The following is a 15,918-nucleotide window of genomic DNA, read 5'->3' on the forward strand; positions in this document are numbered from 1 at the left end:
CTGCCTAGATATGCACCTTTACATTTGGCCACATTAGAACAGGTACTGTTTGCACCCACTCTGCTCTAATCAGTGACCCGTCCTCTTCATTATTTACCACTCCCCAAATCCTTGTCACCTGCAAACTTTATCAGTAGTGATTTTGTTCTCTTGCAGGTTATTGATAAAAATGTTCATAGCATAGGGGCAAGAACCAATCCCTGTGGGATGCACTAGAAATGCATCTGCTCAATAATGATTCTCCATTCTCAGACATTTTGAGACCTATCAATTAGCCAGCTTTTAATCCTTTTGGCTCCTTACTCCTTTTTAAAACAGTACTATAATGTAAAAAGGATAGTCTGCGCTGCTCTCAATGTACCATTCTGGGGATGCTTACAAACAACTCCATCCGTGTCTGAGAAATTCTGCCTAAAGATTTTCCATTTCCATATTGTGTGTTCACTTCTTCCCTTCCCAAAAGGTGCTTCAAAACTGTGCAGCTGAAGGCATGACTCACCGTGACCCTTTGATGTGTGCATGAAGATAGTCCGCGTGAAACTGTGGTACCAAAGGGTCTTTTCCACCATGTATTATAAATGTTGGACACTTTATGTGAGGCAGTAAATGTTGACAAATGTTACCTGAAAAACAGAGGTTAAGGTTATGCTCTTTATTTTAAAATATGAAAGTTTAAAACTGAAAAAACTGTTAGAAACTAGGAACTTCTATTGTAGCTCTGATCACTAGTACCCATTGGCATATACAATGTAGTCACCCTGCCACAGAGGGATAATAAGCAAGTGCCAAACGTACGCTGCCTAGCATCAGTACACAAACCTCTTTCCCCAAAGATGAAATACATAATATATTTCTACTTCTGTGTGATGAGCTGTTGATTAATGAACCATCACTACATAGCAAAGCCAGTGCATGAAATATTTGTGGCACGCACTTTTCTAAACATTCTAACTGCACATAACTAGACAATGCATGGATTGCTTGGCTATAATTCATCTCTTCCGTCTCTGAGGTCTATGCCATCTCATGTTTATGCTACTGTTGGTTATTCTAGGTTATCAAGCTGCAGGTTACCTGACAATTTTTTTAAACCTACGGTATAAAAATTAAGTATATAAATATACAGTAATATCTGCTCATAATGGACATTTCTCTTTGTAATAGGTGTCCACCTAATCTAGAATTACCCAAACCAATCAAAGGTTTTTTTTTCTGTTCTTTCATTTAATGTAAACCTGAAAATAATGTGCATTCTGCTTCCCTTTTCCACACATCAATACAGTTTATGCACTCTTTTTGGCTAGCTTTCCATTCTTGGCTTTGACTCTTGCTTTCATGAGTGAGTTTGTGGGTAAATCAAGGAGGGGAGAAACTTTCATTTGATATTCCAGACATTCTCAAACAATTTTTGCTTTCAATTTACAAGGCTTTCCTCACAGATATTGGCAGCCTTAGAACCCAGTTCAAGTGTATATATTCATGCTGTCCCAGCTCTCAAGTCACTCGTTGCTAGTTTTAAATAATGATGCCTCCACCTCACCCATTACCTTACTTTTTTTCAATTATTGCCCAGTAATCATTTTCACTTGGTACTTTTCATCCAAGGATCTTAAAGCACCTTTTCAATGTTGTTTAAGCTTCAGAACAGCAAGTACAGAAAGGTGAAGTCGCTTGCCCAAGGTTAGAGAGTCAAGAAATAGACACAACCGTCCTCTGCTTTAATCACCAGATTGTACTTCCTCCCTTAGCACAGTTGGTACGCTTTGCAGGAACATTCTTCAGTTCTGCAGCTTTAAGCCACTCATGCAGCATCGCCTTAAAAGTCACCATCCTCAGTGAGTTTAGAATTTATTTTTTAGAGTTTCTTGCGCCATCAGCTTTCCTGCCTATTCATGGCAAATAGTCCTGAGAAATTTTAAGCAACAGGCTGTGTTTGAGCACAAGGTTTTGCTATTCTACTTAAATCATGTTCATGCATGATTAATTCCAGTTTGAATGAAAGAAAATCTAGTGTTTTTATTTGTCCCTTTTCTTGATTTCATCCACTGGTACCTTGATGCATGACTGGCTCTCAGTACAAAAGTAGCTAACTGCCTTTCACAGATGACCTAGCGTACACTGGATCAGATTGTGCAAGATGCTGATGGCTGAGTGCTGCCAACTATTGCTGACTAGAGAGGGAGATGAGAATGCTCAGCACCTTCCAGTGCTGAGTCCAGTTACAGCCCCTGGGCAAGTCAGCTAGTTGTTAAATGTTTCCAGGTGGTCTTTTTCCAGGGAGACTTATTTCCACACGTGCTGAAAATTGTGGCCACTAAAGGATGTGACTACTGCTTGCAGATGGCTGTCAGCCAAGGTTTCACTGCATATATACCCCAGACTTATACTTACCCCTATCTAAGGGGGTGCTATTTTTTAAAAAAAATGACAAAAGAACTGGAATACAACTTGTTAAGATGCCTCCCTACTGGGAGAAATTATGGTACCAGCTGACTGGCATCTTTCTTACAAGTCTGTCTCTGGATTTGAAGAAGTAAAATGTAAGGAAACACTTTCCTTGCAGTCATTTGATGCCTACTGTCTATTCAGAACCATTGTCAGATATTTACTATTTTGGTTTTAAGGACTAAAGGAACATACACATAAGGGAATCTTGGGCTTTTTGCCTTGTGTGCACCATATGTACTGTATATATTGTTTGCATTCAGCAATTTAAAAGCAAATTTGCTATGAATTAAAACAGAAAATTGCTGTTTAGCATTTAGGGTCAATCTTATTTGCAAAGTCTATAGGAAGAGTTTATTCCCAAAGATTTTTAAGAGTCAAGCTTAAAAATAACATAGTTGTTCCTGAATTGTAACTGACTTATTTTAGATGCTTTATCTTTGGCTGCATTATTTTAAATATGCTTTGTTAAATCTGAACCACAAATCTTTAAAAATCAATCTTCCCTCCCTTGCTTTCAATATCTGCTGCTACCTGTAGAAACCATAAAACGAATGCTCTTTTGGGCTATGTCATATCTCTCAAGTGGAAAATATTTCCTCATTGAAAGAGAACTGAAAAGGAACCTGAGAAGAAACTCTCCAACTACATCTATTTAAAAATGATATTTTTAGTAACTTGGGGGGGGAGGGATAGCTCAGTGGTTTGAGCATTGGCCTGCTAAACCCAGGGTTGTGACCTCAATCCTTGAGGGGGCCATTTAGGGATCTGGGGCAAAAATTGGGGATTCGTCCTGCTTTGAGCAGGGGGTTGGACTAGATGACCTCCTGAGGTCCCTTCCAACCCTGAGATTCTATGATTCTATTCTAGGCTTGTGGCAAAGCAAAGGCAGAGAAAAGTCTCAGCTAATGACTTCCAAAAGCTCTTTCCTCCTGTTCATCACTTAGATTCTGTGAAGTGTCTGCTGTATTCATGAGCGCGAGTCCGCTGGTTCATAACACTGTGCGGTGTGTGCATCTCGTTCGTTCTTCCTCTGCTGGCTGCTAAGAGCAATGTTGAGAGATTTTTAGCTGCAACTTTTCTGCTGCTGCAGTTGCAGGAATCTTACCATCTGGCTTGTCAGCAAACTGAGAGATTCCATCCACCCAGGCCTCACAAGTTTTTGCAAAATATTCATGTCCATACACTTCTTCCATTGGTTTCCTGATCTTTTCACTCCATTTTGAAACATCTCGGATAGCTATGTAAAATGGCATTGAATACATTACACCCTTTTCAATAAACAAATAGCATTCACATAAATACTTGAGTGTGCATTTTAAGAGCCAATTACAAATTTACATTTCAGATGCAAAATTCTGTCAAAGGTTTTTTTTTAAAAAAACTATCCGTGGAAGGGGCAAAAAATAACAAATTAATTTCAATGTCTGTATCAGAGTCCTTTCTGAGTTCAAGTTGCAAATTGTTGCTACTGTGTTTGCAAGGGGTGGACAAATACGCTCTCTGCCTGCAGTGGGAGGAAAGGAGGAGGGAGGTGTGCTTGCAGGATGAGACCCCAAAGCATGTAGAGTCTCTTTGGTGAGGTGAGGTGAGGGAGAAGAGTGTTTATCTAGAGTCAAAGTTCAAATCGTATCTATTTTTATAGAAAATGGGTAGGGTATAAATGCCCTGCTCTAGGACAGCTTTCTGCTCTGGCCTCTGGATGGAAGCTGGCACCTGAGTTATTCACTCGTGTTCAATGTCAGGAAGTCTTTACTAAGGCGTTCCAGTATGCTGACATTATAGTACATTTGCCACATTCTTAGAGGAAACCAGGATCTGCCTACTCAGTGGAGTCCTGCTGACTCACTGCATGTTACTCAAAGCTGTACAAATAATCTGGAATTCTACTTTACTCCCCTGTTTGCCAGGTTTAGAAATTTTGTATCTCTCCAGCTGACAATAATGCCCATAAAGCAAATGTCCCCAAGAGTGACAACTACCATACAGCATCAAATTTGGATACAAAGCAAATTACAAATAATTTTCAATAAACAGCAATATGCAATTTCTAGAAGAAATAATTTTCCCAGACATTTCTCAGGTCACTGAAATCAGATTTTTTTTCTGCGTGCTAAGTTTCTTTCTTTAGGTTTTTCAGCTTTTGTTTTGCTGGAAAAGTTGCAGTTAGCCAGAAATCCAGGGTCTATTTATAAAGCTTTTTTTTTTTTTTTTTGTCAATAGAGCAAAGAATTTCAAGGGAATTAAAGTGGAAAAGGAAACATGGGTGATTCATTTTTTCCTACACACAAATGAATTTTATTTGTCATTATTTTCTGATTGTGTATTCTGACCTCAGGAGGGGAAAAGTTCTTGTTCATTATATGCTAGAATACTAGATATTACACATTTTTAAAAAGTTTTGCTCTCGTTCCTAAGGAACGTTTTTCCTTCTGTTTTATTGCACGTATGGTGGTTTGGGGGAGGAGGGTTTGTGTCATTAAGATTTTTTATCTATTCCTGTATTTACTAAAATAGGGAATTCTGTGATGTGTTATTTCCTTTAAATTGTTATGTGTTTGTAATTATTTTAAAGGATCAATACAAAGATACAAGAAGAGACTAAGTTATTTGCCATCAGACATGTCTCCATTCATGCAATTAATACTTACCATTGTAAAGCTTCAGATCCTCTTGAGTAACAATGGTGTTTGCTCCCCAAACAACTAACTTATGGATAAAGGTTGGATATTTTGCAGCTGCTATGAGAGCAGTAATCCCACCATCACTCCATCCCAGCAAAGAGAACTTCTTAAACTTCAATGCCTTGATTGGTGTGACAAAATCACAGTAAAAATCACTGGCCTTCACTACTAAACAACTGTATCTACCTGCAGTTAACTGTTTCTTGAAAACTAATAACTTCAACCAAAATCTCAAATTTAGTTAAATTACAATTAACACACACAACTAAAATGGAAATACAGACTCCTTTGCTGAATGGTGGAAGACTTAAGGACAAGTTCAAATATCTAGAAATTATATTTCCCTCCACTATGGTTTGGGCTATTTAATGGAGTAAAGGCTAATTACATTGACAGTAGATTTTACATTAAAATGGGCAGCAATTGAAAAAACCCTATTTAAAGTAAAAGTGAGTGTGACGCTGCTAGAGATTCTTGGATTGCCTTCCTGTAGATTTGAAGAATCTGTATGGCAGTGGGTGACTGCATCTTAGATGAGACTGTGCCCTGGTCTACACTGGGATTTTACACTGGTAAAGTAAGTCTCTCAGGTGTGAAAAATCCACATGCCTGAGAGATGTAACTGTACCGAACTAACCCCCAGTTTAGACAGCAGTAGACAGAGAAGAACAATTTAGCTACCGCTTCTCGGGGAGGTGGATTACCAATACCAGTGGGTGAACCCCTTCTGTTGGCATAGGTAGTGTCTAGACTGTAGCACAGGGATTGGCAACCTTTCAGAAGTGGTGTGCTAAGTCTTCATTTATTCACTCTAATTTAAGGTTTTGCGTGCCAGTAATATATTTTAACATTTTTAGAAGGTCTCTCTCTATAAGTCTATATTATATAACTAAACTATTGTTGTATGTAAAGTAAACAAGGTTTTTAAAATGTTTAAGAAGCTTTATTTAAAATTAAAATGCAGATCTTATCAGTTTAGTGCAATGGTTCTTAATCTGGGGCACGCACCCCCTAGGCATGCGAGATGCCCTTTCTGGGGGTGTGAAACATGCGAGATTTTTTTAGAAGGTAAACCATACAAAACACAAATTAAGCACAGGCACATAAGTACAACTACTTTGTTTCATCAAACCTATGTATTTCTTAACATTATACATTTTTTAACTATTACTGTAATATACAAAGTTTTTTCAAGTTTTTAAGCTAATTGTAGTGTAATTTTTGATAAGGGCTGCAGAGTGTTGGGCCCCGGCCAGGAGCAGAGCCCTGGGCTGGCTGCTGGTACGCCAAGCCAGCAGGAGGGCTGAGCAGGGCCGGGCAGCTGGAACCCCAGACCAGCAGTGAGGTGAGCGGGGCCGGCAGCTGGTATCCCAGGCCTGCAGCAGGCTGAGCAGGGCAGATGGCCGGGACCCCGGCTGACAAGGGGCCAGTGGCCGGTACCCCAGACTGTCAGCGGGCTGAGTTGAGTGGCGGACAGAACTCCAGACTGGCAGCGGCTCACCCGCTGCCGATCTGGGGTTCCGCCGGCCCCGCTCAGCCCGCTGCCGGCTGGGGGTTCCGTTCACTCAGGCCAGCAGCGGGCTGAGTGGGGCTGGAGGCCAAGACCCCAGCTGGCAAGGGGCCGGCGGCCGGACCTCCAGACCGTCAGCAGGCTGAGTGGGGCCGGCAGACAGAACCCCAGACCGGTGGCGGGCTGAGTGGTTCACCCTGCTGCCGGTCTGGGATTCTGTCCACCAGTTCCTGCCATCCGGGGTCCTGGCCGCCAGCCCCGCTCAGCCCGCTGCTGGCCTGGGGTTCTGTTCACCCAGGCAGGCAGCGGGCTGAGCAGGGTCAGCAGTGGGGACCCTGGCTGGCAGCAGTGTGCCAGTAAAAATTGGCTCACATACCACCTTTGGCACGCGTGCCGCAGGTTGCCGACCCCTGCTGTAGCATTTTAAGTATAGACAAGCCCTGAGAAGCAGTTACTAAAGAGTCTTAGAAAAAATAAAGGTTAATAAAACCTGGAAAACAAGAGCTGGTTTGTTGACACTTGTTAAATATCTATTGTGGGTTTTAGAGAGTGTACATGTGTGAGAGCTACCTAAACTGGCTGAACTTTTTAAAAGCATCCACTAATTTACAGTGCTTCAAATTTTGAGTGTCCAACTTGAAACAGCTAGGGCCTGATTTTATGAGGTGCTGAGCGCTCATATTATCAGCTAGAGTCAATGTAAGTAGCTGTGGGTGCATTTCACCACTCAAAACTAGGCTTAGAGGGTCCAAGTTTTTAAAAGTAACCAGTAAATTTGTTCCTGCAATTGCGTGCACCCAAAATCTGAGTACTTCAATATCTAAGCCAGGGGTTGGCAACCTATGGCATGCATGCCAAAGACAGCACGTGAGCCGATTTTTAATGGCATGCTGCTGCCTGCCGGGTCCCAGCCGCCGGCCCCGCTCAGCCCGCTGTCGAACTCAGGCCGACAGTGGGCTGAGCGGGGCCGGCAGCCAAGACCCCAGCAGGCAGCCATGTGCCATTCAAAATCCTGCCTGCCCCAGCCCGCTCTTCTCCGCCCCCCGTGGGGAATCATAGAATATCAGGGTTGGAAGGGACCCCAGAAGGTCATCTAGTCCAACCCCCTGCTCGAAGCAGGACCAATTCCCAGTTAAATCATCCCAGCCAGGGCTTTGTCAAGCCTGACCTTAAAAACCTCTAAGGAAGGAGATTCTACCACCTCCCTAGGTAACGCATTCCAGTGTTTCACCACCCTCTTAGTGAAAAAGTTTTTCCTAATATCCAATCTAAACAGGGACAGGGTGAAGAAGCTTGGTCCGCAGCTGCTGCTGCAGGGCTGGCAAGCTTCTCCCCTCCCACATCTCTTCCCCCAGCATGCTGGGTTCCTGCCCCTCCTCCTCTTCCTCCCTGCCTCCAATCAGCTGATGGCCCTTGTGCGGGAGGGGGAGAAGCAGAGCTGTAGTGCGCTTGCTCCGGGGAGGAGGCGGAGAAGAGATAGGGAAGGGAGCTGGAATCAGGGCATATCCCCTCCAGCCCCCTGCCATGAGCCGCTGGGCAGAGGGCTGGGAGCACCCCCACAACCCTAGCCCACACCCCCAGCCCTCTGCCCTGACCCCTGCATCCCCCCAGGACCCCAGCCCCTCCCCATGCCCTGACTCTTTCCCCCCCCACATTCCCAACCCCACCCTGAGCATCAAACAGGAGCTCCTGCACCCCCCAACTCCATTCCCACCTGCACCCTCACACCAAATGGGAGCTGCCCAGGTAAGCACTCCACACCCAAACCTCCTGCCCCAACCCTGAGCCCCCTCCCTCATTCTAGCTCCTGGCTAGACCCTGTACCCCAACCCTCAGCCTGCTCCTTCACCCCCAGCCCTGTGCTCAGTGCACTCCCATCCTCAGCTCAGTGCAGAGAGAGAGGAAGAGAATGGGCTAGAACCAAGGAGAAGGTAGGTACCCACTCTATGTGGGCAGGGCCGGGAGCCCAGACCAGCAGCGGGCTGAGTGGCAGCAGGCTGAGCAGCTTAGCCCACTGCTCGTCTGGGGTCCCGGATGTTGGCCCCAATCAGCTCACTGCCGGTCTGGGGTTCTGGCTGCTGGTCCCTTTGCCAGCTGGGGTCCCGGCCGCAGGCCCCACTGAGCCAGCTGCCAGCCTAGGTGAATGGAACCCCAGGCTGGCAGCGGGCTGAGCAGGCCTGCGGCATAAGATTAGCATTTTAATTTAATTTTAAATGAAGCTTCTTAAACATTTTGAAAACCTTGTTTACTTTACATATGACAATAGTTTAGTTATATAATATATTACCTATAGAGAGACACCTTCTAAAAAATGTTAAAATGTATTACTGACATGAAAAACCTTAAATTAAAGTGAATAAATGAAGACTCGGCACACCACTTCTGAAAGGTTCCCGACCCCTGATCTAAGCAATCTGGTACAAATCCACCTTTTTTTGTGCTTAGAGGCATGGTTTTGGCCTGTTAAATGTGAAGCTGGATTGAAGCCACTTAGAAAACATGATCTGAAATTTGAACTGTTCTTGGTTATAACCGTATACTTTAAATACTGCTTCATGATGAGTTTCAATTAAAAATGTTTATGTTGAAATGATTGCCTTCCCCTAAGGAAGCAAGATTGTAGCCCACAATGACCTTAATTTATCCTATGTACTACTTTCCCCTAGAACTTGGCAGATTCTAGGTCACATTCTCTGCTGCACCAAGATCCACTAACAGCAGGAAGAGAGTAGTGGGGACAACCACGGAGCCAGTTACGGCTTCCTATTTCTGTGGGCTATCTTGTGCTGGCTCCGGTCCTGTAGTATGACAGCATTTCACTTGAAATTACCTCCGTCCAGGGCCCCATACGTAGTGTGGCCATGTACGGTCTGACACAATTGCAGATTCTTTTTAAGTTGCTGTATAAAATAAGCTTTCATTTGAGTCAAATGTAAATCAACACAAGTGATGTCTGCCTGAGTCTGCAGTCAGCCTGAAACAATAATTCAGAGACATGTGAACTGATCCCTTTTGGCTCAATGGGATGTTAAAACGGAAGTATCAGAAGGTTTTAAATATCAATATTAACTATCTCATTGCTGAAAATTTTAGAAGCAATGCTAACGTGCTTATTGGTCATTGCTGGATGTAGTGGTAGGCATCGGAGCAGGGTGCAGTGAAGCAGGCTTAAAATGTTCTTTTCCCATATTAAATTCTGCTAGTAGTTATAAAGAGGTCTTTATTTCAAAAAGAGATTTAATTCAGATGGTAGATGGTGACACCTGTCTTGCACTGTTATCTTGTTCTTCAGAATCTCAGCTTTCATTTTATTAAGAAAAGCTTATAGCAGTGAGTTGGGAAGAAAATTTCAAAAAATATGAACCAAGTCTAACAGACACAGATGCAAGCTAACAAAGCTATTCCTGCAAAACCCCCAGACTGGCCACAACTACGCTGGCAAAAGAGTGCTTCTGTTGGCACAGCTAATGTCATTTGGGGAGATGGTGTATCTATGCCAGCAGAACTCTGTTGGCATACACTGCATCTCCACAAGGGGGCTTGTCAGAATAGCTAAACCACTATGTGCCAAAGGATTCATAGTGTAGTCAATACAAGTCTGTAGAAAGCCAATAGGTCTGAGGGCTTGTCTGCACAGGAAAGTTATACTGGTATAAGCTAAGATGAGAATTTAAACTGATATACCTTATGATTCCCCATGTGGACACACTTATTCTGGAAATCCTAATCTTCATTACTAGGGCTGAGTCTTTAGCTACTGTGCTATCATACAGTATTTGTGAGAATGTATAAACACGTTAATCCATGCTTCATAAGTAGGTTTGGCAGAATTTGTTTGTTTTTTTAAAATAATTTCAATGGATAATGTTTGTTTTAAGCATTTTTTAATTTTTATCAACTTAAATTTTCAGTTGTGGGAAATTATGCGAGGGGGGTGTCAGACAATTATTTAATGACAGTGGTTGTTGATATTCAAAAAGATAAAGCTTTACAGCCATTAAAACACAAATTGTCAACATCACATGTCAAAATATACAAAGTAAACAGCCTGAATTAAAACTCTAATAAGTTCTCAAGCAGCATTTTTTTCTTTGCCTATCTGTAAATTTCTGTTGATTGAAATAATTTTTTTCATCAGTTTGTATAAAGTGAAATCAATGTTTGACATTCCATAAAAAAAACCCAACCCTAATCCTTCCAAGCCTATTCATAAGAGAGATTTCAATAATCCTTTAATATACGTACTTATAAACATACAAATCTTCAAAAGCGGAAGATATGCTACACAGTTTTCTGTTGCCAAAAAATCTAGTCAGTTATACTTTTAACTTTAGCACTGATTAAATGTGAATGGGATGCTGCCCTGCATTCTACCCAATTGAGTATAAAGTATTGGATTATGTACTCCTTTTGAGGACAGCATCTTTTTTTTCTGTCATGCATTCATTAACTGTTTGAAGAGAAGCAGGTAAAAGGAGTTCCAACCTTTCGCATTTGGAAGCCCGTCACCTGCTCATGATAGCATTTTTGTCTTGGTTAGCCAGAGTGGTACTGGCTTTGTACGTTAGTCTGCATATACTGTAAATCAAGGGGCAACCAGATTTCATGACTAGGGAAAAACATTTCTCCTGTGTTTCTTGTCAGACTTATTTTGGATCAACTAATCTCCTTATGCAGCGTACTTTAAGAAGGCTGCATTTTCAATTTCCCATGGGTCTGCAAAGTTGCTGCTGTTAAAAGAAATAACTGGCTTTGCTGTCCAAACCCTATCTGATATTTCTGGAACATATTGCATTGTCAGGATTCTTAACATGACCAAAGATTCTGTGTAGTTTAACATAAGGAATTCCATTTACAAGTTGCCAATATGGTAGTTAATATTTTATTGTCAGGCTTTCCTTTAACATTAATTTGGCACAATCATTAACAAAACAACGGGACAACATATTTTTCACTTTATGATTCTACAAATCAGGCTTAAAAAGCAGGAAAAACAATGACAGACATGAGTCATGTTCTTTGTACTCACAATGTGTGTAAATTATATTTGGTGTGGATTTAGGAATCCTCTGACTCCCCATTCTAACTATTTCAGGAATAGACCTTACAATGGAAATGTCAGTTTAGTTTGCAGGGATCAGATGTTAAACTCGTAGCTAAGACATTTTGCAAGAACCTATCACCCACTAGAGAACCTGTCAGCTACAATCATTAACTGTAGGTCTTGTTTTTAATATATAGTTTTCCTGGACTTCATTCAACTATAAAGTCACAAACATCCTCAGACAAAATATTTGGAATAAGAACGTGCTGCTTCCTTACATAATTAATTCCATGGCTAAATCATCTGTGTGATAAAAGGGAGAAGGAAGCAGAATGTATCTCCATCCATTTTAAGCACTTTTGCATAATTTAATATCAGCAATTACTACTGTAAACATATAATCCTTGACTTCATCCCTCCCCACCATCATTAAGGAAAACCAGACTTTATCTCAGAACAGATTTACCTGCATCAGATCAACAGCATCTCTTGCATCCCTTTCAAAGAAATCTGGAGGAAAATCTCGAGCTGGAGGGATGGAATGTCCATAGCCCCGAGGATCCCAAGCAACTATTGTGAACAGCTGCTTGTTCATAGATTTGAGCTGTGGTCCAAAATCAGTTTGACTACTCCCTAAAAACATTATGTCCTGATAAATTAATCACCACATTATACAACTACCCTATACATGCTACAAATGCAGGTGAGGGAACCCCTCCTTCAAATAATGTGAAAGTTGAGACCAATCCACAAAAGTGAGGTACCTTTCTCAGCCTTATTGTAAGTAGGAATTGCAACTAGCAGAGGATCAGTTGTGCATTAAAAACCTTTAGTAGTATTCTAATACATTTAAAGGAAATTACTGCTCAAAAGTATGCAATCTCACCGAATCAGTAGGACTTCATAAATTCACTTAGTTGGGACACCTACCAGTGAAGAGATTTAGATAAATGGTATGGACCAGGACCACTGCTTAATCACAACAGTATGAATAAAAATTTTGCTGAATTAAGATGTTTTCTTCTAAGTGGTATCAATAGGTAAGTGTTGGTTAAGCAGGTAATATACCCATTTTTAGAGCACCCACTACTGTAGGATCTAAGAAGGCCTTGATTTGGCAATATTTTTCAGACTTACATTTTCAGACATTTTTTAAATTTGGTGGGGTGTCAGCAAATCAGTTGGGCTATCTGAGTATAGAGGATTCTATTGGACTATAATCTCTATGAACACAAGGGTTGAGATAGCAGTTTTGTGATCAAACTTATTTAGCCCTAGTATAATGTATTGAAAGAATGTAAATCAAAATCTTGTTCCATAATGGCTTTACACTTCTTCTAGAATTTAAAAGGGGCTGTTAAAATACTTTTAACATTCCGATTAGAATACCCCAAATTCCTCCTTTTACATCAGTAATAGTAACTGGAGACATAACAAAACCAGTGGAAGTTTGTGGGAGCACATGGGCTCTGAAAAAGAATCCCAATACCTCCATCATCTACAGCATGGTGCAATTAGGTGATTAGGGTATGTCTACACTACGAAATTAGGTCGAATTTATAGAAGTCAGTTTTTTAGAAATCGGTTTTATATATTCGAGTGTGTGTGTCCCCACAGAAAATGCTCTAAGTGCATTAACTCGGTGGAGCGCTTCCACAGTACCGAGGCAAGCGTCGACTTCCGGAGCGTTGCACTGTGGGTAGCTATCCCACAGTTCCCGCAGTCTCCGCTGCCCATTGGAATTCTGGGTTGATATCCCAATGCCTGATGGGGCTAAAACATTGTCGCGGGTGGTTCTGGGTACATATCATCAGGCCCCCGTTCCCTCCCTCCCCCCGTGAAAGCAAGGGCAGACAATCATTTCGCGCCTTTTTTCCTGAGTTACCTGTGCAGACGCCATACCACGGCAAGCATGGAGCCCGCTCAGGTAACCGTCACCCTATGTCTCCTGGGTGCTGGCAGACGCGGTACGGCATTGCTACACAGTAGCAGCAACCCCTTGCCTTGTGGCAGCAGACGGTACAGTACGACTGGTAGCCGTCATCGTCATGTCTGAGGTGCTCCTGGTCGCCTCTGTGAGGTCGATCAGGAGCGCCTGGGCAGACATGGGCGCAGGGACTAAATTTGGAGTGACTTGAGCAGGTCATTCTCTTTAGTCCTGCAGTCAGTCCTATTGAACCGTCTTATGGTGAGCGGGCAGGCGATACAGACTGCTAGCAGTCGTACTGTACCATCTTCTGCTGAGCAGCCATGAGATGTGGATGGCATGCAGTCCTTCTGCACCGTCTGCTGCCAGCCAAAGATGTAAAAGATAGATGGAGTGGATCAAAACAAGAAATAGACCAGATTTGCTTCCCCCCTCCCCTGTCTAGGGGACTCATTCTTCTAGATCACACTGCAGTCACTTACAGAGAAGGTGCAGCGAGGTAAATCTAGCCATGTATCAATCAGAGGCCAGGCTAACCTTCTTGTTCCAATAACGACAATAACTTAGGTGCACCATTTCTTATTGGAACCCTCCGTGAAGTCCTGCCTGAAATACTCCTTGATGTAAAGCCACCCCCTTTGTTGATTTTAGCTCCCTGAAGCCAACCCTGTAAGCGCCCCTCCCAGCGTCAGAGCAATGGCAAACAATCGGGCATCTGAGAGTGCTGTCCAGAGCACTCACAATGGAGCACTCTGATGGGGCTAAAACATTGTCGCGGGTGGTTCTGGGTACGTGTCGTCAGGCCCCCGTTCCCTCCCTCCCTCCGTGAAAGCAAGGGCAGACAATCGTTTCGCGCCTTTTTTCATGAGTTACCTGTGCAGACACCATACCACGGCAAGCATGGAGCCAGCTCAGGTAACCGTCACCCTATGTCTCCTGGGTGCTGGCAGACGCGGTACGGCTTTGCTGCACAGTAGCAGCAACCCATTGCCTTCTGGCAGCAGACGGTGCAATACGATTGGTAGTCGTCCTCGTCGTGTCCGAGGTGCTCCTGGCCACGTCGGCTGGGAGCGCCTGGGCAGACATGGGCGCAGGGACTAAATTTGGAGTGACTTGACCAGGTCATTCTCTTTAGTCCTGCAGTCCTATTGAACCGTCTTATGGTGAGCGGGCAGGCGATACGGACTGCTAGCAGACGTACTGTACCATCTTCTGCCAGGCAGGCAAGAGATGAGGATTGCTAGCAGTCGTATTGTACCATCTTATGCCAGGCAGGCAAGAGATGAAGATGGCTAGCAGTCGTACTGTACCATCTTCTGCCAAGCAGCCATGAGATGTGGATGGCATGCAGTCCTTCTGCACCGTCTGCTGCCAGCCAAAGATGTAAAAGATAGATGGAGTGGGTCAGAACAAGAAATAGACCAGATTTGTTTTGTACTCATTTTCCTCCTCCCCTGTCTAGATCACACTGCAGTCACTCACAGAGAAGGTGCAGCGAGGTAAATCTAGCCATGTATCAATCAGAGGCCAGGCTAACCTCCTTGTTCCAATAACAACGATAACTTAGGTGCACCATTTCTTATTGGAACCCTCCGTGCAGTCCTGCCTGAAATACTCCTTGATGTACAGGCACACCTTTTGTTGATTTTAGCTCCCTGAAGCCAACCCTGTAAGCCGTGTCGTCAGTCGCCCCTCCCTCCGTCAGAGCAACGGCAGACAATCGTTCCGCGCCTTTTTTCTGTGCGGACGCCATACCAAGGCAAGCATGGAGGCCGCTGAGCTCATTTTGGCAATTAGGAGCACATCAACCACCACACGCATTATCCAGCAGTATATGCAGCACCAGAACATGGCAACGCGATACCGGGCGAGGAGGCGACGTCAGCGCGGTCCCGTGAGTGATCAGGACATGGACACAGATTTCTCTGAAAGCATGGGCCCTGCCAATGCATGCATCATGGTGCTAATGGGGCAGGTTCATGCTGTGGAACGCCGATTCTGGGCTCGGGAAACAAGCACAGACTGGTGGGACCGCATAGTGTTGCAGGTCTGGGACGATTCCCAGTGGCTGTGAAACTTTCGCATGCGTAAGGGCACTTTCATGGAACTTTGTGACTTGCTTTCCCCTGCCCTGAAGCGCATGAATACCAGGATGAGAGCAGCCCTCACAGTTGAGAAGCGAGTGGCGATAGCCCTGTGGAAGCTTGCAACGCCAGACAGCTACCGGTCAGTTGGGAATCAATTTGGAGTGGGCAAATCTACTGTGGGGGCTGCTGTTATGCAAGTAGCTCACGCAATCAAAGATCTG

The 15,918-nt window shown here is 43.5% G+C and overlaps 1 protein-coding gene across 2 annotated transcripts in view; it reads right to left on the reverse strand.

The window, feature by feature from the left end:
• BPHL (biphenyl hydrolase like) overlaps positions 1-15,918 on the reverse strand; it is a 33,440-nt gene that overhangs the window by 5,086 nt on the left and 12,436 nt on the right. For both annotated transcript variants that reach the window (XM_073332171.2, XM_073332172.2), the window contains exons 3-6: positions 12,150-12,316; positions 5,097-5,250; positions 3,554-3,685; positions 500-623 (exon numbers count right to left, since the gene is read on the reverse strand). In XM_073332171.2, the coding sequence (XP_073188272.1) occupies positions 500-623; positions 3,554-3,685; positions 5,097-5,250; positions 12,150-12,316 (577 nt within the window). The remainder of the gene's footprint in view (positions 1-499; positions 624-3,553; positions 3,686-5,096; positions 5,251-12,149; positions 12,317-15,918) is intronic.

This window comes from Lepidochelys kempii, chromosome 2 (assembly GCF_965140285.1).
Source record: "Lepidochelys kempii isolate rLepKem1 chromosome 2, rLepKem1.hap1, whole genome shotgun sequence".
Taxonomy (NCBI): domain Eukaryota; kingdom Metazoa; phylum Chordata; order Testudines; family Cheloniidae; genus Lepidochelys; species Lepidochelys kempii.